The sequence below is a fragment of the Aulonocara sp. 'chitande type north' Nkhata Bay genome, linkage group LG2 (genome assembly GCF_057382095.1).
Source record: "Aulonocara sp. 'chitande type north' Nkhata Bay isolate Kocher_YH1m ecotype deep benthic linkage group LG2, A_spYH_male_GT1.1, whole genome shotgun sequence".
NCBI lineage: Eukaryota > Metazoa > Chordata > Actinopteri > Cichliformes > Cichlidae > Aulonocara > Aulonocara sp. 'chitande type north' Nkhata Bay.
Window position 1 is genome coordinate 2,431,537 of NC_141345.1, and position 27,890 is coordinate 2,459,426.

Consider the following 27,890-nt stretch of genomic DNA (forward strand, 5'->3'; position numbering starts at 1 on the left):
TTAGACGAATATGTTTTGTGCTTGTTGAAGTCAGAATGTTACTCAGACTCGGAGGCATGTTTATTCAAACATGTATTGCATGCACACTGTGGTGCACAAAGTGCAGAGTAGATTTCTGAGGAAACAGGAAGTGTGCTTTTATCTCTGCTGCTCTGTGCAACTTTTAGAAACAGATACTCAACAACTTTAAGCACAATAGCCTGGTTGACAGACTTTACACAAGGTTAACTTTTACATGCACAGAAAAGGAAGCAAGGCACTTCAGGGTCAGACTTTGCTGTGAGCTGAAATGTCAAACATCTGGGCATCTACATTACAAGATAAGCAGCATTCTGTTCTAGTGATCAGAAGATTTTGAAGAAGCTCTGCATGACTGACTCGATGTGGCTGTGGCTAAGAGCTCCAACAGCGAAACCACAGCCGTTCCTTTACTTTTTTTCTTCTCTACTCTAATTGTGAATGTAGCAACTCACAGTTTTTAATAATAGCATGACATTTGTGCAGCAATTATGGATCAAAATCATCACAGAGTGTAATTACTTTTTAGTAGACCATTACTACACAGTGAAAAATACATGTGGGCTTGGTCAGGGGACTTGCAAAATACTGTTCCCGCCCTTATTTCAAGACGCCATATAAGGCAACAATTCAGAAAAGAAATCCAACAAACACACATATAAGTTAAAGATCATCCTTATTATATCTACACATGGCAGGTTTTAAAGTTAAAAGTGATTACCTTATCTGACAAGTTTTCAGGCACTAAAAAGTTTCAACTAGGTTTGAGGAAAATGGTGAGATATGGGCAAGAAGGTGATTAGAATAAATACAAATGCAGGTTTGTTGTTTTTTGAAGTGACATTTGATTTATTAGTATGCCTCCAAAGATGCAATACAAGAGAAAACATGCTCCTAAATGTAAGATGAACTGGGATGACTTGTTAAAGCTCTCTATTGAAAACCTTAAAACATGTCAGCGCAACGATAACGAGAGCCATGCACAGCAGAGCAACCAACTACCTGACTGCTTGTCCGCTTACTCACATACGTCCTAAATATATATTATTTATGTTTGTTCATGTAAAATGTATACCTTTCCTTTAACACACTCAAAAAAAGCTTAAAACAGGTAACATGTGGAGAGGAGAAGTATCTGTCACTGACCTCAAAGACACAGGATTCGGGTGACAAGGTCCATAATAACAACCAACCAAGTGTTGATCTCAGCAACCAAGAGAAGAATCGGCAGCAAATGGTGAAATAATCCAAGACGTGTTCAAAGGAGGACAATGGTGCCTAAAGACGTGGACAGGCCCACACCTTTCTACAGTGACAAAACAAAGCTGGAGATGAGGGGGGGGAAAGACAATGCAAAGGCTGCTGGTTGAAACAGAAAAAGGAGAAGTGTAGTGAAGCAACTTGTCCTCTCCCTATGAGTCACGCAGCACTGTCGCCATTGGTAGTGAAGCCCTGAGGCAGAGTGCCTTCACCTGGCCAATCAGCGACGAGTATCGGCCCTAAATACAAATCCTTTCAGGTGAGTTCTCCTGGTGGCGGGGATTGGACGGAGCTGAAGGGGGGGGAGGGGAAACCAGAGAGGACCAACAGTAGGGCCACACCTTAAACACCATGAAAGACGATAGACGGGTTTCACCTGCAGAGGCGGTGGAGTACTGGATGTGTAAGTAAACAGTTGGACAGGTATGCACTTCGTTTAGACTTTGACCATGCAGTGTGGGCGATTAAAATCTGTGTGGCACCTTAGAAGTTAAATTCACCTGTCTTTGTGGCCCATTAAAACACTTGAAATGAATTGTAAGCCTATTAGGCATGCCACACAGTTAAGCAGCTGACATATGGAGTTGTTCTCCCTGCACTAAAATGCATCATAAAATAACTTCTAGCAGTGGGAGGTACAAAGAAATCAAAATGTAAAGTCGACTGCGTTTAGTATGAGCAAGTATGACAACATTTTTAGTGACACACATCTTGTTAAGTTCAGCAAATGAGAATAGATAGGAATCTTTATCAGAAATGACACTTTAGCAAACAGGAAGTGGTGGTCTGTGGTAAATGCTAAGCACTCTGTCTTCACACCCTGTGCACCAATTTGTACATGTATTCCACTGAAAACCTCCACGTAGTATTTTTAACAGAAGCAAACGTCAAATGTTAGTCACTGGATAAAATTAGTTTTCAATTTGGATTATTGTGAAAGAACTTAACATGATCTATCATAGGACTTAGTATTCAAAAAATTGGCCCATTAAATCTACTGCAGCCAAGTCTGTTTGTCATGAACCTCCAAATCGCCCTCTCGATCTCCACTGAGTGCCCTCATCTTCGCATTAATTCTTCCTGGCCTCCGTTCGGCACAATACAGCTCAGAGTAAAAGCAACTGTTTGCTTGGGAGCGAATTGATAGCCTTGTTGTGAGGGAAAGTTATACCAAGCAAGCTCCATTTATCACTCGCCTTTGGAAATACTGTCCACAACCTCGAAGCCTTAGAGGAAGCTGTTCACTTCTTGTGATATAAACTCTTAAGGCTAATGGACTGCAGCACTGCCCAAATCCAGGACAACCATGTAAACATAGAAAAAGAGGCAGATGTATGCAGACAGGCAAACTTTCAGACATGACAATAGCTCTACAAAACACCAACAAAAGCAGAAACAGTGCGTGAGGCCTAAAGGAGAGCTACGTGCATTTTGATCTTCCTCTAAATGTTAAACAACAAGCTATAATTCTAGATATTATAATTTGGAAACTGACTAAGCTTTTCAACTAAGTTTTTATTTTTACCTAAATTTTCCAAAGAACAAATTCAGCATAGAAAGCTGATAAGTAGTAAATTCAAAAAAACTCCAAACGGAGAAAATGGTTAGATAACGAACCACACATTCCAGCCTTCAGTTAATACTTGGGAGAACATTTATTCCCTCAACCTCTTGCCAGTATAGTCAGAGCCAGACAGACCATTGCCCATGGAGGAATTATAAGAGCAATGCTCAAGGAACTGGACTTATCTGTCCTGGGCAGCAGGCATATATAACTTGAAACTGGTGTCTGAACATTTTAAAAGGTTCCCAGCAAGAAATGGTAAATGGCCTGTATTTGTATAGCGCTTTACTAGTCCATAAGGACCCCAAAGCGCTTTACACACCCAGCCATCCACCCATTCACGCACACATTCACACACTGGTGATGGCAAGAATTGACTAGTTTATCAAATCAATTTATCATGTATGATGGATCAAAGGGCATTAGAAAAAGAAATCCACTAAAATGTACTGAATATACAATGAATAGCACAGATAACAAAAACATTCAAACGATAAATGATTGCATCACTTTAAAGTTTAGCGTTTGCTTCTGAAATGTAGAACTTGGATGATTAACATATTTCCAACAGAACGTTATCTGACTGGTTTCGAAACTGGCTAATGGTTTAAGTCACTTTCTGAACATGCGGCAAAATGTTCTTTTCAATATAAAACGACTATAAAGGAAATCTTTTGATATGAAGTCATTATTACTTGGTTACCTGAAGTAAAATACCAAATAATTAATACTGAAAATTACTGAAAATTTCTAATCAAGTTGAAGTGGAAACAGATTTTTATATAGCGTTTCCAAACGTTATTACAGACTGTAATCTTGCTGCAAAGGAGCCCTGTCCACACATGAAGTGCCTACCAGTGAAGTGGCAACCAGGCTCTATGGAAAGTTGATGATAATCAGCAACTTGAATCAATAAGGGGCAATGTGAAGTAGGTGGTTACCAACTTTTTCTTTTCTTTCCAACTGAGAGTAATAAATACTGTAGAGGCTTATCTCAACAAAGAATGTCTGCTAGCAAACAACCATCAGCAAACTACCAGCAAAACAATCAGCAACACTTTAGAAATCAGAGAGAAAAATTAGGCATGTTGACCCAGAATAACTTATTTTTAAGCAACACTTTTGGAGCTAACAGCATGGTGGTTCGTTCAGTGGTTAGTGCTGTTGCTTCAAAGCAAGAGGGTTGTTGCATTAAAACACTGCTTCTGTGTTCTCCTGCATGTGCTCTTTATTCTCCCACAATTAACCCTTTAACCCCTAAACCATGAAATATTTGCCATAAAATTAAATTTTTTTGAAAATCGAGAGTTTATTGAACCACCTGACAAATTAGTTTAAAAAATGAATTCAATTTTTATTTCCATATATGACTTTTAATTTGTAACGTATTTGTAACATGTGGCTTTTTGTAACTGCTTAAAATTGTATTGTGCAATTTATTTATGTTTTTACGAGGGGAAAGAAATCACACTGAAGTCTCACATAAAAACTGTATGTATCAAATAGGATACACTGGGCGTTAAGGGTTTAAATTCTAACTCCTTCTAGCATAATGCTGCCCGTCTTAACTGACAGCATGCTTGTAAAAGACATGTTTAATCTCAAGGATGTCACCTTGTTACTGGGTGAACACAGAGAGACAGACATCAAACACATTCAGCCTATAGAGTATCACCAATTAATCTAAGGGGTAGGTCTTTGGACTGTGATAAGGAGCCAGAGTATCCAGCGGAAACCCCTGAATGCAGAGAAAGAACATGCAAACTCTACAAATAGAGACCCTTATTGACCAAATACTTTAATCCAATAACCTTTTAATCTGCACATCCTTTAAATCCGTCAAGTATTAAAAAAATATATACATTTTAGTCATAAATTTCCAACCAAAATTAAAATGTTCAGTTCATGATGATACACAACAATACAAAGCATCAATCTTTACATCTGAGCATCTGAAACCAGCAAAAATTGTTCATCTTAAAAAGATTCCTATGATGCTTCACGTCTCAAACTAGTTGATGATTCATGCTCAGAAAATCGACTAAACACCACAGAACTAGAGTCATCTTTATGTAGAAAACATCTGGGTAGCTGTGAGGTGACATTTTTAGCCACTGCATCACCGCACTGCTCCGTGTTGTACTGTGCTTTAACAAAAGAAACAGACAGCAAAGGCAGACAAAAAAATTTATATTTTTGTCAGATTCTGCAGCTATTGCATTTTCTTTATGCAGTAAACCTTTTGCATCCTGTGGCAGACAGACTGCATAATGCAAGTAAGGTTAATATGGAACAAAATCTAGAAGGATGTGCTATTATTGCTGTATTGCTAATATATAATCAACTTCTAAGTGCAATAGATGTCATATACTCACTTTACATCTTTAATGTATGGCAAAACAGACACTAGATTACTGACTGGGCTGTGGACTGGATTGGCTATCGATCTATCTCTTAAAGTGTTTGGAGGAACATATTTGTGGCCTTAAATCTAGACTAAACTGAGAAGGATGGTGTGTGAATAATTTGCTACAGTGTTTACAGGATTTTCCTTGAGTACAGGAAGGAGAAAAAAAAAAGGTCTCACTTATTCTCTCCAAAGAATTTGCCAAGCTTCCAATTATCTTTTGTAATACTGAATGCAAACTCACCCAAATTTGCACAACAAATCACATCCACACTCTGGGGAAAAGCAATAACAGCGAAGATGTTTAAATTGCTGTTGCTTGAAGACGTGTCAGTGGAATGAAATTAAATTCAACCCACAGTGTCAAAACACAAAAAGCCTGTCTCACACACAGCTCTGTGTTCTTGCTTTATTCCTACAATGGTTGTGTATTAACTAGAGCAGAGGGGGGAAAAGAATGCCTTGATGTGTGATCAGTGCAGAGCCACGTGACCATGCACACTATCTGGAAGGACACACCTTTCCTTTTGCAGCCCAAGAATAAAAAAAGGGTCAGTGATTACTGTCGTGTGCTCATTCTACTTAACAGAGGCCAACCACAATAGAAGCAGGCCTCAAAGCCCACATTTTCTGCGGTATGTCCCCATTAAAGGCAGAGCACAACACCAAAGTCTGTCACTGAATTGCTTTCAACCCCGAAGGAGAAAACTAGATGACTAATTGCATGATATTAATCTTATAGCTGGTCTAAACTCCAAAGCTAGCGTCACCGTTAGCTGCTTGAATCGAACTGTGACACAATCCTCAACATACTTAAAATGTAGCCCTGAAATAGGTCGAATTCTCGCATTTCTCACCTTTTTTCACACTTGCGAAAACACTTTATGCTCTGCAAATTTGCACCGCACAAACTTTCACCACAAATTGCTACAAGAAAATTCTGATCACTCAGCCGAGAGTCAAGATGGAGAACTGTGGGCCCTGACAAACATTTTGAAACGATCCTTGACAATGTGAGATACAGGAGCATTTGGAGGGCATGCAGAAATATTTGTGTAGCTTGGAGGCAGGTCTAACACTGGCGGCTCCTCTAACACCGAATCTGAGGCAGTCAGATGGTAGCTAACAGAACAGATGAGCACCCTGCAGGAAATGCAGAATGAGGTAAGCAAGAGGGCAGAAAGGCATTTTAATTAACTCCCACTGAGATGTTCAGTGAATTACTGGACAAGATAATACTTGAAAACATTTCTCAGGTGTGGATTATTGTCAAAGATTGAAGGCAGCCAGGGTGATATGCAAATACTGCAGTAATTTTGGATTCATAGCACACCACCTGGTTGAGGTCAGACTTTGTTGTTGCAGCAATCTAACCGGTTCAGTAAGCTGACGGCTCACAGCGCTATGAAAACGTTCTCGTTCTCGGACAGTGACCGACCTGAGCTGAGCCGGCATCTATGATGACTCACTATGCTGATGAAGCATGACTGCATAAAGACTTAACAAAGAGCTGTGCATATACAGCTATAAAGACAATGCAATGTGGAACTTCTCAGCCCATCATATGTGAATGATTCATCAGAAACTGTAAGCAGAGAATGATGGAAGATTGCAGGTCTCTATCGGAGAGTGTTCAATGTGGTACTCAGTTCACCCAACTACACTCACGCTAATGTGTAACATGAACCATATGCAGCTGAAAATGACTTGTGAAAGAGATACTGTGTAGCCTTCTGGGCCTGTCTTCTAAATGATAAATTCAAACACTTCTCTCTCCCTCTCGTGCCTGCTTTCTCACTGCGAATGGGCATAAGCCAGCCACATGAAACTCTGCGAATGTGGAAAAATGTGTTAAATAAAAAGCTAGTGTAACCCATATTTTGCTGACTATCATGGGAAATGTAATTATCATTTATTCAGAATTTTAAAAAGGGCTTTAAACAAAAAGATCTTTAAGAAGAGATATACTTTTGCTTTTTCTGAAAATATACTTCAGGCAATTAAACTATGTCACTGAAATGTAAGATCTCATCTTAGGCTTTCTTCTGACCTAATTCTCAGTGGTTGAATTTTACATCAGGATTGTTATTGGTTATTTATTGGCAGTGGGGGGAACAAACTACCTGTAAAATATTGGGAAGTTTTTGCTGATATTTTGGATTTCCACAGCTCTGGAAACAACCAGCCTCCTGGGAGTTGGCGCAGAATGAACAGAGACCGTGCTTAAGAAGATTAAACCTCATTTTGTTAAAGTTGAGTGTCGTAAACATTGCTCATGTTGTTGCATATAAAAGTTTAAAAACCGACATATCATCTAGCAGTACATTAGCTCTAACTTAGATTCTTTCTAGTGCCAACCAGGATCATCTCCTCTGGTTGTGAAAAGACTAATTGAAGATTATGTGAACATCTATGGGAAAACAACCTTGCTGCTCACTTCATCTGTCACCTCAGTAAATGCTTTGCTGCTAAGTTTATGACCTCAGTTACTAATTTCAAGGTTTTCTGAGTACAACATGTTGTTTGGTTTGTAAATCGTGTCCCCAGTTACAGTCAAACAGACAACAAAAGAGTGTATGCTTTAAAGTGATCATTCCTTGTCATTCACAAGTTGCTTCTGTAGGAATAAACATTGTGAGATCCACCCCTTTCCCCATCACCTGACTTCACTAACCAGTGGCAGACGTCACAGTGGCTACGTCCATCTTTAATATACAGTCTGTTATCCAGCCACGGTGTCATTAGCATCTTGCCACAGCATGAATCAGGCCAGGCTGCATGTGACGCCACCTCTTATCAAAATGGAAACATTAGATCACAGTGGGAACTGTGGAATGTATTGCGCAAGACATCAATCAGGCTGTTAGCGTTACACAATAGCTGTTGTACGGGGATAACCGGATGACATCATATGTGTATGGACAGGTGCAAACTGAAGCCTCAGAGTCTATTTTTTTCACATTTTTGGTACATTTTCGCATCTATTGGGCTCAGTTAGGCTAACCAGGAGGAGTGCATACAGTAACAGACTTGAAATGTCCATAAGACACTAACTACAGCTGTAAACTGAAGCAAAAAGCTTGTTTCCTGCTAACTTTAGCATACAGGGAGTGTTGTAAAATTGCTTCACATGCTCCCACAGCCCCAACGTATAAGAGATAGGCTGAGTTATCAACAGTTTTAGATTTATCTTCTGGGTATGCTAGCAAACAAGGCAGGGGTGGTATAAATATTTTACTTTATTGTACAATATAATGTACGTTTTTATAAACAGGGAGTGGATGGAGTAGTAGCATTAGGTTCACTGCTGCTCAAGCCACACACACAGACTGCAGCTTATTAAAAATTAAATACAGAGATCACTCACATCACACCTCGGTTACATGGGCTATTTCAGCTTCATGCAGTTAGATATTTGCAGAAAGGATTTATAACCACATAGGCTGATTCTCACACAAGCAAGTTATGATGAAAAACAATACAGTTTTGAGAAGTCCACCTGTGTCACACCAGCTAATTCAAAGTTAAGCACATGTTCGCCCCGATATAGGCAAATACAAAGTAGTTTTTAACCCCAGAGCCCTAGCTCATCATCTGAAGCTTATTAATAAAATACTATGAGAGCTTTAGAACATATTGCACCACCACTCAGGGCCTTGATTATAATGCCAATAGGCTGCATGCAGTTAAATAATTCAGCAAGGCTGAGAACTGCCACTGTCAATCTGAAATTAACCCAGAAGAACAAAACCAAACCCCAAATGCACGGATGGCGAAGACAGACAATTGCGTTTCAGTGGATGTAATGAACCGTCAGAGAACCCTGTAAGTTCTGTCAGCTGTGCCTCTCCTTGTGTATGTTACATTTAATGAAAGTTGAATGAGGGGAGATCATTTGGCCTCTCTGAGCAGAGCTAAATCCAAACCGCACTGGCTAAGCTGACTCATGAAAAGCGTCTGTGAAGCACTTGCTACTACAGTACCTCGTTAGCTCTAAGAGACATGAAAAATGATAGGATGAAATAGCATTATATGCCAAAGTTGCAGACAAAGCCAGTTTCTATTTTTGTGAGGAACTACTTCGTGTGGTCAAAGCTAGAACATTACAAACTAAGCCACTCCTTAATGTAATTACACATACATCAGTGATACAACATGCTACACTGTGGGTCTACAAGGACCTCAGTTGGCACCATAAAAAATATAAGTAATATGGTTAACTAATCTCATGAAGTCAACATGCTGCCAGAGCCAACAACCTACAGCAGTTTTCCCCGCAGACAAAGTCATACACTGAGACTGGATTGTGTGCTCTGGCCAAATATTAAATTATGTTATTTTCTTAGCATCTGAAGGGTTTTAGTTTTCCCAGCTGCATATAAATTCATTATATTCTCTTGATTTTTTTACTTAAAAGGAACAGTAATGAAATATACTTATTTAATTTCCTGCTAGGGTTCAGATTAGAGGATCAATTTTGCTACCCGATCAATATAAAGTTAGTGCAAATAGGCTTTTAGTTTGGACTAGAAATGAACAGAGGAAGTAGTTTTGTCTTATGGCACCAAACCCCATAGTGCCTTTAAAAGGCAATAATCATTAACACCAATACACAAATATATGTGATTTTTCAATGTATGCTTTTTAATAACAAACAAATTAATCATATAAGTTTTATGATGCACCCAGATTCAAAGCTTTCCTCAGAGTAAAGCCAATAAACCCAAATAACTCTCCCCTCCCATAATTTCAGCTAGTCTGTATAAATGCTTTACAGGCCTCGTTTTTAAAAGACACGTAGCCAATGATAACAAACAACCTTTATGGGGGCACATTTAGCCCAGTTCATTAGAGTTGTTACTGTGTTATTATTAGCATAGACTTAGCCTCCCCTTTAGATAGAAAATAAAAATAAAGCTAATTTGGAGATTTATTGCCAACTTGCGGTAGAAATATTTTGACCTGGCACTTGCTAGTACTCTGTTTAGAGTTCGATCACCTTTTGCCTTCAGAGCTGCCTTAATTCTTCATGGCATATATCCAACAAGGTGCTGGAAACATTTCTCAGAGTTTGTTCCACGTTGACATGATAGCATCACACAGTTACTGTAATCCAGGATGTGAATCTCTTGTATCATAAGGTGCTCTATTAGATTGTGATCTGGTGACTGTAGAGGCCATTTGAGCACACTGAATTCATTGTCATGTTCAAGAAACTAGTTTGGGATAATCTGAGCTTTGTGCCACAGTGTGCTATCCTTTAGTCGCATAAGAAAATGGGTACACTGTAGTCATAGAGGGACGGACACGTTCACCAACAATATTCAGGCAGGCTTTAACTGATCTTCAATTTTCACTAAGTAGCCCAGAGTGTGCCAAGAAAATATTCTCCATACAATTTGACCAGTACCCCCAAGGCAGGATGCATTCATGTTGTTTACACCAAATTGCAACCCTACCATCTCAATGTTACATCAGAAATTGAGATTGATCAGTCCAGACAACACTTTTCCAATCTTCTATTTTCCAATTTGGGCTTGCTTTTTGCAAATACATGGTTATAACAAGACGTTTTCTGAGTTACTGTTGCCTTCCTATCAGTCCAATTGACCGTTCTCCCCTGACCTCTGACAAGAACAAAGCATTGTCACCTAGAGAACTTCTAGACCATCCTATCCCATCTAACACTAACAACCATGCCACATTCAAAGTCACTAAATCACTTTTCTTCCCCATTCTGATGCTCGGTTTCAACTTCAGCTGCAGATCATCTTGCCCATGTCTACATTAGGGCTGCCACAAACGATTATTTTGATAGTCGACTAGTCACCGATTATTTTTGCGATTAGTTGACTAATCAGATCATCATCCATTGGAGTAAAACGTACAGCTTATTGCACCAGCAGCATCTGCTCTTATATAACTATCATTAGCTTACAGCTTTAAGTGTTTCAGGTCTGTGCTAACTAAAAATAAAGACAAGATGATAGTTTATTAAATTTTAATGAAACTTGCAGATTGTCTCGGTGAAGTTTAATAAACTCCTTGCTATCTAAAATATAACAGGACACCGGAGTAAATTCTCGAGCATCTCACACTTCTGATGATCAGCTGTCTGCTTGATGTTTATTCAGCTGTGCAAAAACTATAACTTTAATCTCAGCCAAACCGATTTACTCAGGAACAAATAAAATACTAAAAAAAGCCAAACAATAAAATTTTAAGTTATCTAAGTGACTCATATATCATGTTTAACCTGAGTAGCGAAAGACGGCGGTGGGTTTGAAAACGATTTGCCGGGAGTCCGGTGTTCTCACGGCTCTAGTGAGCCTAGCCCCGGCTAAGCTAGTGGGTAACAGACGTCTCCGAAAACGTCGGAGCGCTTTTGAAAGTATGTGGCGTCTTGATAAACTGAGCAGATATTTGAGGTTTACACAGCTACATTCTCGCCTGAAAATATGTTAAACGTTTATTTTATGACCCAGAAAGAATAATAAGAGTAATATTAAAACTAACTAGCTGCCGCCATTGTTGGAAACTGAGCTGGGCTGCGCTATGAATTCTGGGACACAGCTTCTTCTTCTTCGGGGTTTAACGGCAGCTGGCATCCTTGTACATGCAGTGCTGCCATCTTCTGTTTCAGTCCGTTATTACACTCTTAAATCCTACTACTTATTCCTGCGTCTTTTGTGATCTTACAAAGCTTCAAACGACGCGTCGACTATTAAATCAGTCGTCGACGATTTTGATAGTCGACGTAATCGTGACTATTCGACTAATCGTGGCAGCCCTAGTCTACATGCCTAAATGCATGTAAATACAAACCTGAGTTTCTGCCATGTGACTGGCTGATTGGATATTTTGTGTTAACAAACAGTTAAACGGATGCACATCATGAAGTAACAAGTGAGTCTATCTCTTTAGCTATGTGGTTACATTCACCTGTCTGCTACTGATGTTGACCACATGTGCACAGTATTGTTTTGGCTGAAACACAAAGGATTTGTTAGTGCCCCAATGTGCATTTTCATAATTAACAAATAAGCTAAGCATAGGTATAGGTTTTACAATGATGCTTCATGATTCAAGGAAGGAAACTTGCCTCACAGTAAAGAATGGCAGAATTCACAAAACTAACCCATCCTAACTTCCAAGTATCACAGCTAGATACTTGTATTACACAATCTAGTTGTCCTCCTTTACATGCTAAATATAGTTCTAGTCATTATCAGTGCTTTACGTCATAAAAAAAATATGCAGATCCATGAAGAAACCAAGGTCTAATGACTAGACCGAGTCACATGCTTGTGAGGCAAGCAGCATAAGAGCAGAACGAGGTTACAGGTGGAATTTCCCCTGTCTCTCCTTTCTCTCTGACGTCATGTCCAATGGCAGTGGTTCATTGCTGCTCCTGCTGCCTAGCAATCAAACGTGTCTGACAAGGTGATACTCAGGTGTCAACGGCTTGGGCTGGTTCAACAGTAGCATACAATTAAGGAACTTTGCAATCAGCAGTTCCCCTGCAAGCCTTTAACAGAAAACAGACAGACGTGGGTATTTTTCTACATGTGGAAAAAAGGGGGAAGTTCAACAGTTTTGTTTCTCTTTTCACAAGTCAGTTCCTGCATTTATGCAAGTCATTTGAGGTTTCAGCCTTCCCATATGATTGTTTGTTTAGCATATGAACATTGCCATCTTGTGGTTATTTCTAAGGCATTAATTTACACCTACAAGCAAGGATCATTGAGCAGATTTGGTGGCCATGTGAAATTGTGAGTCATTACGCAGTTATTGAGGTTGAAATTGCATGTGTGGGCACTAAAGCACCAGATAACAGAACTTCATATTAGCTCTTGATACTCAAACATCTCTGAGATTTGCAAGAAGTTTGACTTGTTTTCAAAGATTACCACATACACCAACTTGCAACCAAAAAAAGCTACTATATTCCCTTTCTGCAGCAAGGCTGCTCTGAAAGCTTATTATGAAACTGGAGTGCTGCTTTCTAAATGGGATAAGAGCTCAGTTCTTCTTTTTGTGTAGTTAAATCAATATCCAGAAGCCCATTAAGCCAGGCGGGTACATCTTGGGCAAGGAGACATATCTGATGTCTGAGGAGCCCTTCAACACTTAAAGAAACACAAGGACTCTCCATTGTTGTCCTCGGTCATCTTCAGACTCCTCAGCTGCTCAGGCTGCTGATGGTGACATCACTGTCACAAGATAAGAAGGCTAACAGGAACTGCTTTAGCCTAAACCACACAGTACTCTATCCACAGAGTGCTCAAGTCCACACAGATGAAGCCTATGCAACATTAAAGCAATGAAAAGCAGAGAGGAAAGGGGCAAAGTGTGGGCAGCAGCGTAGCAAGATGTTCCTAAAACAAGGAGCACATGTTTGAAACAAACAAGACTCCACACTGGAGTATATTTGGAAAGTCTTGTTCTGGATAATTGCTTTCAGTGGATTGACGTTTCCAATTATCCACAAGCCTCTCTGCCAGTGTTCCCACCATGGGAAGTCTAAAGGGGAGAGGGGTGGGTGAAGGACTGGTGGGTCCAGCTGTTCCCGTCTCTAGTGGGGCCGTCAGACTAAAAGCTCTTAAATCCCCCCACCTCTTCCCTCTGCGTCACGGCCTCCTGCTCCGAAGGGCCGGCCAATCAGACGGTGTTTGTCGTTCCCATGATACAAGCATCTCAGAGCAAAAATGTAAACATCTGGCAAACATTTAGACTCACTACAGAATAGTGCTGATCAACACTTCTGTCAAGCATGCCGGATCTATATTTGTGTAAATCAGTAAACATTCATTGATCCTGCAGAGACAGAGAGACCCCTGTGAGGAAACCTCAGGGTGTTTCAGTACAACATACTTTCTCATAGCATATATTTGTATTTTATTCAAGAACATTTCAGGAAATTATGAAAATTGTACATAATTACGTAGCTGAAGTTGAAAATACACATTTAAACAGCTCTGATCTAATGTAACAGAAAGGCCAAAAAAAGACAACCAGCTCACCATGACTGCAGACATGAAAAATGACATTCATGCTTAGAAAATTATTCAAATGAGCAGTCATTTCATCTGTAATCTCACTTAATTGCAGTCAGAGATAGAAGATATGCCAATTTGAATATTGCTCTAACTGGCTAGTCATGCACAGACTCTCAATTTCCACACTTTCTAGGCCTATAGTTAGTGCAGCTGACCTGGGGTCAAGGCTATATTTTTCATAATGGAGGACAAAATGAAAGCTCTCATCTAGTAAAACAAAAGTGGAGACAGAAAAAGTGCCCTGGTACTCTTCTGTTATAGCTGATCTGAACTATTTTTCACACACTCATACAGACACACACCATCACACCATGTAGTCACATGCCAGCTGACTGACACAAAGGGGAGTCACAGAAATCTATGGAGTAGTAAAGCAAGGCAGAGCAAAGCCCTGCAGGTCGTGTGGCAGCTTCTAGTACATCATATCGGTTCAGTCGTGTTTCTTTAGAGTGCATTTAGTATATAAATGCTTACATGTGGTGACAAAACACATTATTTCCTGTATCCATAAAAAGAAAAATGTACATTAAGGCGATCTCAACGTTAGCACCCACGCTGTTAGTCACAAAAAAAACAAGCAATTACTGTAAAACATGCCTTTTAAATCCCAGATGTACTTACCCCAGCAGAAGTTATCAGTACATTATATTCCCCGGCTTTGTATAGCCAGTAAGAAGCTGTTCTCTTATTTTTTAAGAAGCGGCGACGTTAGAAAAACATCCCTGGAGCGAGTTGGAGACTTTACGGTGCTACAGCTACATCATCACACAGTCACCGGTCAGCTTACCCTCCCGCTGCTTTCGTGTGCTTGCTGACACAAGGTCGAGGTTTTCTCCGGCGGGGGCTGATGCGTGGGGAATTCCTATCAGTCACATTTTCCTGGGAAATAGCTGGCCCGGCACCAAAGTTTTCCCAAAGCGTGGTAGTAGTACGCGAGTCCGAAGCAGACGGAAGCGGTTTAAGAGCTAAAAGGCGTTTTTAAAAAAGTTTCTTAGTTTAAAAAAACGGCAAAAAATGGTTCATAATTTTTATACACGTCATGAAAAATTGTCATTTGCGTGTGTCATGCGCAGCAAAGTTGGATTTTTTCAAGTTATTTACACGTTAAAAGTGAATTAATTTTACTTATACCGTTACGAAGTCGCAGGTGCGATTTTTACAGACAACCCACAGCTTCAGACACAATGTACTTAAAAATTAAGTTGAGAAAAGAGAAAATGACGGTGTTACACGCGAAACTTGGGGTTTAGTTTGAGCAGATTTTGTTCCCCTGTACTCTGTTAATATTACGACAGGCGTCATGGAGATATAAAGTGGGAACAGGCATCTTCCGGGAAAGTCCAAGCCCTTGTGAGATGAGAGCAACTGACGAAAACTCCCTGACGGGCGGGGTCGATTCCCTGGAAATATTGACCGCATGCTGTGCCAGACGTATCAAATAAGGAAAAAAATTACTGAATGGTTTTATGTATTGCTTGTATTACTGCCAATGTCAAATCATCATTAAAAGCCTAAATACTAGAATTTGAGACAAAAACAGCAGTTCCCATACCGGGAGTCGAACCCGGGCCGCCTGGGTGAAAACCAGGAATCCTAACCGCTAGACCATATGGGAAAGTCATGTCTGCCAGGAGGCAACATTACTTTTTCACTGGTTTCCAGATTGGTTAAATCATGATTGTTAGCTATTATTATCTGACCTTACAATCTTTTATGGTTTCGCGTTATACATTACACGTTTATGTTTATTTATCATTTACATATGTTTAAAGCTATCCTGTTTTGGGTTGCTGTAGCGTATTATATACAACACTTGGGAACTAGGCACCATCTAGTGGTGTTTGGAAAGTATTGTACATTAAATCTCAATGTCTTAGGCACGGGTTACACCTAAAGTAACAGAGCTAACTGGGTATGCATCGAATAGATCAGTAAATTAATAAAGTCAGTACTGAACAGGACGACAAACAGAAGATAGGCCCATTTATGAGGCGTTAGCGCGTCCTAATCAACTAATGTGGGTGCAAACATATGACGTAATTTTTGCTGGGATAGTTCAAGTGTAGAGACGGGTTCCACCAACCTACATAAAAACGCTCTAGCGATAGTAAAAACGAGCTTCAATATATTCGTACAAGTACAGGAACATCCAAAAGTTTTATTCTGTATCCACTTTTTAATTGGCTTTATGTGATTGTACAGTTTACTAATTTCAACGCAAGCGGCGTGAGGTCTCCCTTTTGGGTATTTGGTACAGTCGTTATACTGGCGAGGGGCAGCCAAATATTTGACAAACTAGCCGCAAATCGTTTAGCTTAGCCAGCTAAGAGTTAAAATAATATACCGATTAAAAAAAGAACACGCATTTCATCACGTTTGACCCGCTTAGGTATTTGTTAACGATTTGGGTTTCCATTTAATCAAGATGTCAACTCCAGCAAGACGACGTTTAATGAGAGATTTTAAACGGTAAGCGAAAGGAAAACAACAGAGAAGTAGCTAAGGTTAGCCTCCTGCCGCTAGCTTGTTAGCGTTAGCCCAAACGGCAATCAAAACTACAACACCGCTATTAAACAACAACAATAAAATTCAGGGTCTTAAAAACACGAGATGATCATAAGTGGGTGAAGATTCGGGTAGTACTAACGAATGTTTGACTGGTAAGCTACTGATCTGTAAAGATAATTACGCCGGGGCGCTGACACCGGTGTTAGCAAGGCATCCGGGAGTAGTAACGTTCAGGTAGTGCAACTTAAGAGTCCCGGCTTATTTTAGGTGTCGTAGTACTAACTGAGACGATCACCGAACATTTAGCCTAAACTGTAAACAGCAATATTTCAATATGATTTCAGTTGGATGTGCTTCTAACTTGTAATTAAGGTTGTAGTCAAAGCGAGTAGCCAGGTGGCCCTTCAAATCCAGGTGAAACGTTTAGATAAACTGTTCATATACACACTGATCTGGGAGACCTTCTATCCGTGGGCCTTGACAGAGGGCTACCTGAACCCGAAGATCAGAAACCATCTGCTATGCAGCCACTAAAAACCTGCACAGTATGTTCCAACCACACAGTACTGGTGGTCTCAAGGTCCAAAATCTAATCTCTTCTGGGCCACTGTAACACGATATTTATAGTATTTCAGCATACTTCAAGAGCGTGACTAATAGGATGAACTTGAACTGGTTAAATCAGACAGGTAGTGGTTGTAATGGCCCGTCAGATGTGTTTTTAAAAGGACTCTCTTTTTGTCTTTTGCCTCAAAACATTACTCTGAAAAGTTTTAAGTTTCTGTCTTACTGCAGGCAGAAACATTAAACATCATCATAAAAACATGGCTTAAATAAAGCCGAGTAGCTCTGTAAAATATCTCATTAAGGTAAAGCTACACAAAAGAAGAAACACAATGAAACGGAAAATAGTGGAATAATATATATATATATATAATTGCCAAGCACTAAGTGTATGTTATTGGTAAATATGTAAGGCAAGTTTGGCAAGGCAAGTTTATTTGTATAGCACAATTCAACAACAAGGTGATTCAAAGTGCTTTACAGAGACATTAGAAACAAGAACAAATAAAAAGCATGATTTAAAATTGATTAAAACAAGCAAATAAACTAACTAACTAATTAACAAACAAACAAAACAGTATATAAAATCAAAACAGATAAAATCATGTAGTGTCAGAGTCCTTTTAGGATTAATACATTAGGAGGTTCATTTTCAGTTTTAAATACTTAACTCGCCTGCCCTAATGACCAGCCTAAGAGGTAATAATAGTAAAGACTTTGACAACTGACTGTTTCAGTCATTTTCTTTACCTGTGATATAACTGTGTGTCCATTTTATCTGTCAGGCTGCAAGAGGACCCTCCAGCTGGAGTTAGTGGAGCCCCATCAGAAAACAATATCATGGTATGGAATGCTGTCATTTTTGGGTAAGTTGCTCTAATAAAAGCTATATCAGACTTTTTGTGGCTGTTTTGAAAAGTGCGTTTTTGCAGGTGATTTATCCCCTTTACTGTTTCCTCTTTTGTAGACCTGAGGGAACACCTTTTGAAGATGGTAAGATGTCCATAAAGCCCTTTGCATCCACATAATGCATCTTCCCAACGCTGACCTGACATTAACTCAGCAATAAACCATGATGACTGTTAAGCATAGAGCTTTCGTAGTTGGATCATATCGATTGGTACAGTTTTGAGTATATTTTAGTGGAAGAATTTTTTTTTTGTTTTTGGCCAGAAAGCAACAACTGCTTATCGTTATGCATTGATTAATGTATTTATTAATCTTAAACTTTTTAATATTTGAAAAACATTAATAACGGCAGAGAAGACACTGTCAATCACCATCAATATACATGGTACTCTATATCCAAACAATTCTGTAATTTAATTCACGTTGTGCCGTTCCTTCTCTCTCTCAGGAACCTTCAAACTTACCATTGAATTCACAGAGGAATATCCAAATAAACCTCCGACAGTGAGATTTGTCTCCAAAATGTTTCATCCAAATGGTATCTACCAACATACTGAGTTTGAGATATTTATTGATGTTAAAATAATCACGCCCTAAAGTTTTAACATTGTGTGGTCTTCAATGCTCTTTTGCAGTGTATGCAGACGGCAGCATATGCTTAGATATTCTTCAGAATCGTTGGAGTCCAACCTATGATGTGTCTTCAATCTTAACTTCAATACAGGTATCCTGCCGCCTTACAGTAATGAGTACGCAGCTCTGACTCTTACGCCATAAAATGTTATTAGAAACCTAACCCACAGGCAATCTCTGTTGTGTATTTAAAGTCTTTACTGGATGAGCCAAACCCAAACAGTCCTGCCAACAGCCAAGCAGCCCAGCTCTACCAGGAAAACAAACGGGAGTACGAGAAAAGGGTTTCTGCTATTGTTGAACAGAGTTGGCGTGACTGTTGACCCCCGTTGTCGTTGGGAGTATGAACAGTGTCCAGCCCAGAAACAAGAAAACACTGATCAAGAAAATTGACCGATCTCACCAAAATGAAATGACACATCTTAATAAAATCCTTTGGTATATTTGTCCCCCTAACTGTTGCAAAGTTTGTATGCCGTTGTGTTGTGGCATTCACTCCTGCTGAATGCTGTTGTTGGGCAATAGCGTATGTTTGGTAAAAGTTAATGTACCTTGTTATATCCGGGTTACTTGCTACATGCCCCAACGTTTTGTTTCTCTCTTCTCTCAGCCGTCACTTTTCTACCCATTTATTCATACATGAAGTAATGTGGTCGGATGATAGGGCGACAGATACTTAGATGTGCTTGCTGTGTGGTTTGCTGTGTAGATACTGGCAGTTCATATTTACAAAAAGCAAAGCTGTTCTTGGGTGTTTTGGGGCTCACTCTTCTTGGTTTTGTCTCTGCCTGTCAAAAGCCTTTAAGAGGGATTGAAAATTAACCTGGCATAGACATCTATCCCTCTAACAACTCAGCAGATGCCTTTTGGGGGTCATTTTCTCTCTCAGCTTTTCTTGTAAAGCCATGCCTTTGATTTAAAAGGAAAATAATCTAAACACAAATGTCCCTCTTCAATACAGAGAAAGGATATTTCGTACCCTGTCCAAGCACTTAACTTGGTTTCATAATGCTGACTTTTTAAAGCTGTGTAAACATTTCTATGCTATTTTACAATCTTGGAAATCAGCTGCCATGAAAAGCTGATTACACTGTTTTAAACAGGATGGTGTCCATTTTCAGATTATAAACCTTTGCACCGGTAACCCATGTAACAAACTGTACATTTTCTTGTAAATAAAAATAAATATACACCATTTGTTTGCTACTTGTTTCTTAACCCAGATGAACAAAATATTTGAATTAATTTCAGCCTCTTTGATGATTCTCAGTTTTAATTTATTCAGTCATTACAGCTGTGAAAACAAGCAGACACGTTGACTGTACTCACATAAACCAACACATCTGACATTAACAAAGATCACAGCTTACAATGTGAAGATTTTCTGCTCATGGATGCAGCTCTTGTACTTGTAAAATGATCTCCATGTTCTGAAATAGCAAACAACATTGCAGGTATTGCTGAATAGATGCCTTATTACTACAGTGGGACTGGTATGAGCACCTAGCTACAGTTTGATGTTAATGCCGTTATAATCCTTGTCTTTGATGAGTTAACTGTCTACCAATGTTCACAAACAAGCAGTGAGAAAAGCTGCATATTCTGCCAGGTTTCTTAAATGGTCACAGAACAAAACAAAAGGTGACAAAAGCCTAAATGTGTTTTTTTTAAACTGGAAAGAATTGCATTAACAGGAGCGTCATTAGGAGATGATAGCACAATGCACTGACCACAAGCTCATGTGGAAAAGCAGGAGAGACAAAAAGACAAAATCCATCCTACAGCCCCTGTTAGAGCTAAAATACAGTTCATGGCAAAGGAATGCTGAAACCACCAGAGATACCTGAAAGATTCTCATTTATTAACATGTGCTGGAAATTTGTAACATAGTACAAACACAGCAGGTACGCTTGAGTGCAGTTTGCCTTCAAGTCCAAGACGATGAATGCGTCCTTTAAAAAAAATATATATACGATTTTTCCTATCATGCAAATTCGTGTGAGGTCTGAGGTTTCACAAGCTCATATCGGCCCACCTGTCCTTCCTGTAGAAGTTGACCAATGAGCTGGTCTTTGTGTACTTTGCGGCTGACGACGAGGAAGCGTTGCCATCCCTGTCCGTACGACTTGCTTCGCAGCCCGTATTTCTGGGATATCTGGTGGATCTGTTTGCGTTCGTCATTGGTGAGGTCAGTGGAGAAGCGGAGATCGTCCTGGCGGTCTGAACTGGCGTAGCTCCGAATGATGTCCTCAATGTCGCGCTTGCTGAGCTGATTTGCGGTTTTATCCGTGTCCATACCCAAACCCTCTCTCGAGAACTGTTCCTTCACTCTGATTGGCTCTGCAATTCCATCCCCGTCGCGGCCCAGACCACCTCCTTTCCAGCCCATCTTCCGGAGCAGCTGGTTTCCAATGTTGTCTTCCTTTATCTCCTGCCTCGTGGCCTCTTCGCCTGAGCGACCCATGATCTGAGAACGTGATATGGCGTCACTGTGACCCTCCTTTCTTAAGTTGGATTTGACCACAGCCTGCGTCTGTCTCAGTGTGACTAAAGCCTCCATCGCTGCAATGTGCTTCACTATTTTCTTTGGCCCAATTCCTGCTGCGACATACTGTCCTTCTAAGTAAACTTCACACTTCCAGCGATGATCGGGCAGAACTGTAAACTTGTAGTCAGCAGTCACTTTATTAAACTGAGCGGTATCATTAATAATGCAGATTGCATTGTCAGAGTTTTCCAGGATAACCAGCTCGCTCAGCTTCTTTTTGCCACCTTGTTGCCCGAATCGTCCACCAAAATCTGACTGAATATTTCCTCTGGAGTACTGAGACTGCGGTTGACGTTGCTGCTGCATCTGCTGCTGCACCTGCTGCTGCATCTGCTGCTGCATCTGATGCTGCATCTGCTGCTGCTGCTGTTGCGCTTGGTTCAGGCGAAGTTTTCTGACCGCCTCCTGCGCTGCTGCGTGCTTAGAGCTCTTTTTGGTGCCCATCGCCTGTGCCACCAGCTCGCCCTGCAGGAAAACGCTGCACAGCCATTTACTGCTGTTGGGCAGCAGATCAAATTTATAGTCTATCTTCATGCGATTAAAAGCTGCAGAGTTGTTCAGTATGCAGATAGCGTCGTGAGCATTGTCCAACACCACAAACTCTGTCCAGTGCTTATGCTTGTCAGGCTCGTACTGGCCCTTGGAGCTAGGTGTCGGCTTATCTTCCGGGTTGCGGAGTGCAGGCAAAAATGCTGGTGTTGGGCTGTGTAGCTGGCACACAACCATGTCATTAACTACAGTGTGTCTGAATTTACGCTGCACGACACGAACCTCGACTGGTTTCAGGAAAAGTTTTACAGCCTGCTCAGAGGCTCTGTCTCTTGCCCCGTTTTTACTTCCGGAGTATCCAGTAGCGAGATACACACCCTGGCATCTCAGTTCACAGGCGTAGCCGTCTGTCGGTACTTTCTTGTTCTTTGGTAGATCAGCCTGAGGAATATCCTTCAGGCTCACATAAATATACTCAGGGTTGGTTTTGCAGGCCTGGATGCTACGGCTCAACATGAAATTATAGTTTGGTGAGTCACTTCCAGTCATGTACATAGGGTCCCTAAAAGCAACAGCCAGTGCAGATGCTACATTGGCAATCAGCCTTTGCTTCTCATCTAATGTTGGCTGAGATATTGGAAGAGGCTGCAATGAAGAGCCCGACTGAGAAACATTAGGACTGCTCCTCCCCGGGCTATTGTAGACTCTGCTGAACAGCCTGCTCGATGACGGCCTGTCTTGATGGCTGTAGCCCAAACCCTGACGTCCCGAATCCCAGCCTCCTGATCGCCCCCCTCCCCCGTACCCATTGTACCTGGGCGGCTGAGAGTAAGAGTCTGAACTCCGAAAGTTTTGGGCTTCATATTTTGCTGTGTACTCCTGCTGTGTTTTTGCCAAGAAGTTTGACGACGACCCACGACTTCCATACCCCAACCCACTACCTGAAGAAATGTCTCTGTCTCTTTCTCTGTCCCTGTGGGAACCCCAGGAGTCAGATGTGTATGCTGGCACTCTGTCAAAAGCGGGCCTCATTGAGGAGGATCCCTGTGCTCTGCTGCTGCTATTGTACGAAAAGTGTTCAGAGTCCCTCGGACTGTACAGCTCGCTCCTCCTGCGCTCCTTATCGTTCTCCTTCTCATCAGTGTAGGTTCCTCCACTGCTCCCGCCGCTTACGAAGTGCACAGGCTCAAATCGAGGTCTGGAACCAAATTTTGTCAAAGGCATTTTTCTCATGGGCTCCTCTCCTGCAATAAAATGACACAAGTAAGCAATTAAGGAAAAACAAAAGGGACCCATATAATCACAGATGTTTACAAAAAAAGTAATAAAGACATCTTTTATAAAACAGAGAGCTAACTTATTTTTATTACAGTGGCATTTATCGTCAGGTTCATAAACATATGAAGAGGTAGTGCACAACATGTTAATGGTGTGAGGAGCTGAGCCATATTAGCTTTTCAGACTAACTGTAGTTTTGACACTCTACATTTAGCTAATGATTTCACCAAATGATTTGGCCTTTTAAAACAAATGCCAACATTTTTCATAATGGATTTTTACATGTGCATGTCAGATGTATGCTGAATAGTGCTGTGTGATCTGACTACATGTCTGTCTGCATCTTCAAAACTAAATGATAAAAATTAAAGGAAAAAAAAACCCACTAGCACCTTATTTACAGATAGTGTCATTGCAGGATATCGACATACACCTATTGCATCCCTGGTCTGTAAACAACAACAACAGCAACACAGAACTGTCTTTATACTTTCAAAATAGAGAGCTGCAATGTTGCTGAAACCTGAAGCGTTAAAACACACCTCTGACTCAGGCTTCCTCTGCTATTCCCTGGTATATGGAGACGTATATTTAATCTTTTCTGTCAGCACATAAGCTGTGTGTTCAACTGCTGAACTTTGCATTTATCTAAACAGTAGTGCTAGCAGCTGTGCAACTGTGTGTACATTTTCTTATTATTACTATTAAACACAATTAATAACAGCAGGTCCTACTGTCCTGAATTTTGGATGTGTGCGCACTTCAATGTCGATGATTGGATACAGGAACACTGTGAAATTAGAGTGATCTTATTATTCAATTCATTATTGTTAGTTGTAAGAAGTCTGTAAAAGTCAGTGCTAGCTGAACCACTGAGGCTGCCACTGTAGTGCAGTGGAAAATAAACAAAAGGCTAAATTAAATTAGAGCTTAACTGTAATGTATTCAAACTAATAATAGCAAAGATAACAACCTGTAAACTGGTATTAACTCATTCACTGCCAGCCATTGGCAGTGAATGAGTTAAACCCATTGACTCATTCACTGCAATTGACGGCTATAGAGGTCAATGGCAGTGCATGAGTTAACAATGAAACATAGTTGGGATGAAGACCATGCCCAGAATGACTAGAATGAAAGAAAATACATAATTCACACAAACACATATTATATAAAATAGAGAGATGCATAAGGTATATTAAGGTTGTGTCATTGTTCAGCCAAGGAAAGCATGTGAAAAGGAAAATGTCTCCAGCTTGGGAAAGGGTGAAACTGCAGATCACCTGCAGCCCTTGGTGGATGCAAAGTAAAATATAAATAAAATATTGTAATATACTATTGCTGTTATATAAAAAAAGATAATAGCATTAATAATGAAATAATATTAATATGAAGAGGCACCTCAGTCAGTTATGATGTGAGGTGGATAATTGTTAAAAGTAGTCTGCATCAAGCTTAAGGTTTGCTCAAATTCAGTACAATGACATATGAGATGAAGAAAATAAAAAAAATATCTAAACTAATTATTATATATATATTATTAACTATTGTCAGTGCTGAGTGGTGCTTGGAAACATATCCTGATGACCTATGTGGGATTCACAATGCCACATTTGTGTCCACCTGAGTGGGTATTGGGCTATGCAGAGTGAAGGATTATGTGTGTGCAACCTACAAATTTTACTTCAGCTCTTTTGTCTCCTATGCGGCGATCTAAAGGGCCCAATAATAGCCTAAACAAGAATGGCGCACAGACCAGTTTCCCCCGGTAAATATAAACTGTGAAAACTTAGGATCTGCATGGGGCCAGTGCACAGCTATGAGAGCCCTATTATAAAGGACTGAGTAGGCTTGCACTGACAGACTGTCATGTCCATAGTGAGGCCATTTTGCTAGAGTTGGATGATGGGAAGATACAGAATAAATCTTAAATTAGTAGCAATATTACATTTATTTTACTTTCTCATCAAACGTTTTGACTGTGCATTATAGCAGCTTGGTTTGGTCTTGTTGATGAACAAAACTTGACACTGTCTTTGTTCCTGTTTTTAAGATCATGTTGCTATCAAACACAGAAAACTTGCTGTATCTGATGATCACATCCTGGGGAAAACTATGAATTTAAGTTCCGCTGATGTCCCGGAGTAACTTTGGCATGTTAAAACAGAAACAGAAAATGACAGCAACCCAGATAAACACTCACTGCCATCAGAAGAAATATGTCTCTTTTTTGCTTCAGAACTGGGACTTGGCTCAAAGGAGGGCATCTCGCCAGTGTCCGTCCCTTCTGCCATAACCAGCACCGTCCAAGTCAAATCCAGGCCATACCTGTTAATGGGGCCAAGGATTTCAGACAGATTAGGCAAATGTACGTGTTACAGTTTCAGCATAAAGAACCAGAGGTCATCTTTTTCTTGCTGCATTAAGGGGTCACCACAGTGGATCATCTACCTTCATCTCACACTATACCTGCCGCCATCCTCCTCCGTCACAACAACCTTCTACATGTCCTCCTCCTTTCTCTTATCCTCCTGCCTGGCAGCCCCATATTTAACATCCTGTATCCAATATATCCACCATCCCACCTCTGCTCATTTTCAAGCCATCCCAGACTTGCCTCTCTAACGCTGCCTCCAAATCGCTCAGCCCAAGCTGTCCTCTGATATACTCATTTGTAATCGTGCGCATCCTGGTCCCTCCTAGTGAAAATCTTAGCATTTTCAGCACTTCCACCTCCAGCTCCGAATCCTGTCTTCCTGCCAGTTCCAGCGTCCTGAACCATACATCACAGCAGCTCTCACTACCATCTTGTAAACCTTGCCTTTCACTCTTCTTACTATCCTTCTGCCACTCATCTCTACCCTCTCCAGTCTGTCTGCACTCTTTTCTTCACCTCTCTTGTGCACTGTCCATGTGGGTGGTTGGCCTAAGTATTAAAGCTTGTTTGCTTTCACAACCTCTACTCCTTGTATCTTCACTGTCTTCTTCTCATTTACACACGTGATGCTTCTGCTGACTTTCACTTCTCATCAGTCCATACCTCCACATCCCCAAACTTTCCTCCACTCGGTCCCTAAAGATAACAATGTCATCTGTGAACACCTTATCCAGCCTGGCCTCATCTGTTAACCTGCCCACCATCACTGTAACCATGAAGGGGTTTAGAGAAGATCCCTGTCTCACTGTCCTCATACATGTCCTGCACCATTCTCACACACTTCTCTGTCACTCCTGACTTTCTCTCACAGTACCACAGCTTCTCTCCTCGCGCCCTATCACATGCTTTCTGTAGCTCCACAGACACAAATAGCTGGAGGTAACGCGTTCATTCACACTCCATGCGGTTAGCAGAGAAAACGGTCTCCCAGCAACACGTAGAGTCTAAAATACAAAATCCGTGAATGGGCAAAATGTTAAAATACCGAAATTTATATTTTAAGCCTATTATGGATGTTAAAGTGTGAGAAAACAGCTGGATTTCATGCCATCACAATCGCCTCGACATAGTGACGCAGTACACCGACAGCTTCCATCCTATGCAGGGTCCATCCCTCACAAGCAAACACGTTGGACAAGCTAAACACATTTATCAACATTTAAGTTTCTCGTTAGATATCAGTGTAGTGCTCTTACCTTAAGGTGTAGCCTTTGATCCCATCTACATGTACACTTGTCTTTTAACTGAACTGGAAACAGCGCATTTATTCTTACGATCAACCAGCAATTATTATTATCGTGCTAGCATTAGCCCGCTAACTGATTCTGTAGCTTCCAGCTAACCCAGCCCCGCATCAAAAACTTGATCACACTCTTTGATAACAGTTAAAGGATCAAAACAGACCAAAGAAGAAACCGTCTGGTAGGTCTGTTCTCTTACTAACTCTTTCCTGAAAAACTGTAGTTGAAAATGTTACAAAAAACCAGCTTGCAGCTACAGCTACCCATTCAGCTAGCAGGAAGCATCCATTTTCTGGTCCAGCTACAGCAAAATCATGGCGTCTGTCACCGCACTGCCCCAGAATGCATTGCGTTTGATTATTAGAGAGCACATGTAGCGTACAAAACAGGCTCTCGTGGTTTGTGTTTGCAGTGCTTTGCCACAGTCTTGAGCCTCCTCTCATTTCTTTGTATTTTGCTTCCAGTGATCCAGACTTTCTTGGAATTTTTATGGTGTTCAAAAGCAATAGTTCACCAGGCTGAAGAAAACATTTGATTTGTTTACATTTATTTAGTTTAATCTACAGAAGTGTCAAATGTAACATTATGACATAGGCTACCTATACTAGTAGTTTTGCAGAAACAAGGTGATTCCCAAAGACTTATTAGCTGAAAACTTGGCTGGAAAGTGGACAATTAGTATAAGACAAATAACAAGTAGAAGGCCTTTGGGAAGGAAAATAATGAATAATCAATAGTATCTGAAAGTCACGCAGGAACTGAGAGACTTCCAATTTAATTTAATGTATCACCTTAAGGTGCTTTATATTGTAATAGAAAACCCCCAGCCTCAAATGACCTTCTATGAGCAAGCACATGGCAACACTGGGAAGGAAAAGCATCCTTTTAACCTCCCACAGAACCAGGCTCAGGGACAGACAGTTATCTCCCACAGCTGGTTGGGAGTCGGGAGGAAGACAGAGACTAATAATAAGT

At 40.5% G+C, this 27,890-nt stretch overlaps 3 protein-coding genes and 1 non-coding gene across 7 annotated transcripts in view; 1 reads left to right on the forward strand and 3 right to left on the reverse strand.

Annotated features, from left to right (window-relative positions):
* Positions 1-15,832, reverse strand: part of elf1 (E74-like ETS transcription factor 1) — a 41,175-nt gene extending 25,343 nt beyond the window's left edge. For 2 of the 4 annotated variants that reach the window (XM_086301333.1, XM_086301307.1), the window contains exon 1: positions 1,165-1,431. The gene's annotated coding sequence lies outside the window, so the exon portion shown is untranslated. Of the gene's footprint in view, positions 1-1,164; positions 1,432-14,929 lie in introns of those variants that run through there. The other 2 variants (XM_086301324.1, XM_086301315.1) reach the window with 2 other exon arrangements.
* Positions 15,833-15,851: 19 nt separating this feature from the next.
* Positions 15,852-15,923, reverse strand: trnae-uuc (transfer RNA glutamic acid (anticodon UUC)). Its single transcript has one exon. It is a non-coding gene; the product is annotated as a tRNA-Glu (tRNA).
* A 581-nt stretch (positions 15,924-16,504) lies between these two features.
* On the forward strand, positions 16,505-20,131 carry LOC147337182 (ubiquitin-conjugating enzyme E2 A). Its single transcript, XM_086301357.1, has 6 exons — positions 16,505-16,777; positions 18,166-18,246; positions 18,348-18,373; positions 18,738-18,827; positions 18,925-19,013; positions 19,117-20,131. Exons 1-6 carry the CDS (start codon positions 16,734-16,736, stop codon positions 19,243-19,245), a joined length of 459 nt encoding a protein of 152 aa, XP_086157483.1. The 5' UTR covers positions 16,505-16,733; the 3' UTR covers positions 19,246-20,131.
* A 21-nt stretch (positions 20,132-20,152) lies between these two features.
* nkrf (NFKB repressing factor) lies at positions 20,153-27,239 on the reverse strand. Its single transcript, XM_086301348.1, has 3 exons — positions 26,871-27,239; positions 25,441-25,565; positions 20,153-23,203 (listed from the first exon to the last, which is right to left on the reverse strand). The coding sequence occupies exons 2-3, from the start codon at positions 25,529-25,531 to the stop codon at positions 20,907-20,909; spliced, it is 2,388 nt and encodes a 795-aa protein (XP_086157474.1). The 5' UTR covers positions 25,532-25,565; positions 26,871-27,239; the 3' UTR covers positions 20,153-20,906.
* Between the last annotated feature and the right edge of the window lie 651 nt (positions 27,240-27,890).

Excerpts from the sequence above, each read along its gene's own strand:
- nkrf (XM_086301348.1), bottom strand. The coding sequence starts at position 25,531 with ATGGCAGAAGGGACGGACACTGGCGAGATGCCCTCCTTTGAGCCAAGT. Across the intron at positions 23,204-25,440 it reads ACATATTTCTTCTGATGGCA|GAGAGGAGCCCATGAGAAAA; the intron begins GTGAGTGTTTAT and ends ATTTTATTGCAG.
- LOC147337182 (XM_086301357.1), top strand. The coding sequence starts at position 16,734 with ATGTCAACTCCAGCAAGACGACGTTTAATGAGAGATTTTAAACG. Across the intron at positions 18,247-18,347 it reads TGGAATGCTGTCATTTTTGG|ACCTGAGGGAACACCTTTTG; the intron begins GTAAGTTGCTCT and ends CCTCTTTTGTAG. Across the intron at positions 18,828-18,924 it reads CAAAATGTTTCATCCAAATG|TGTATGCAGACGGCAGCATA; the intron begins GTATCTACCAAC and ends GCTCTTTTGCAG.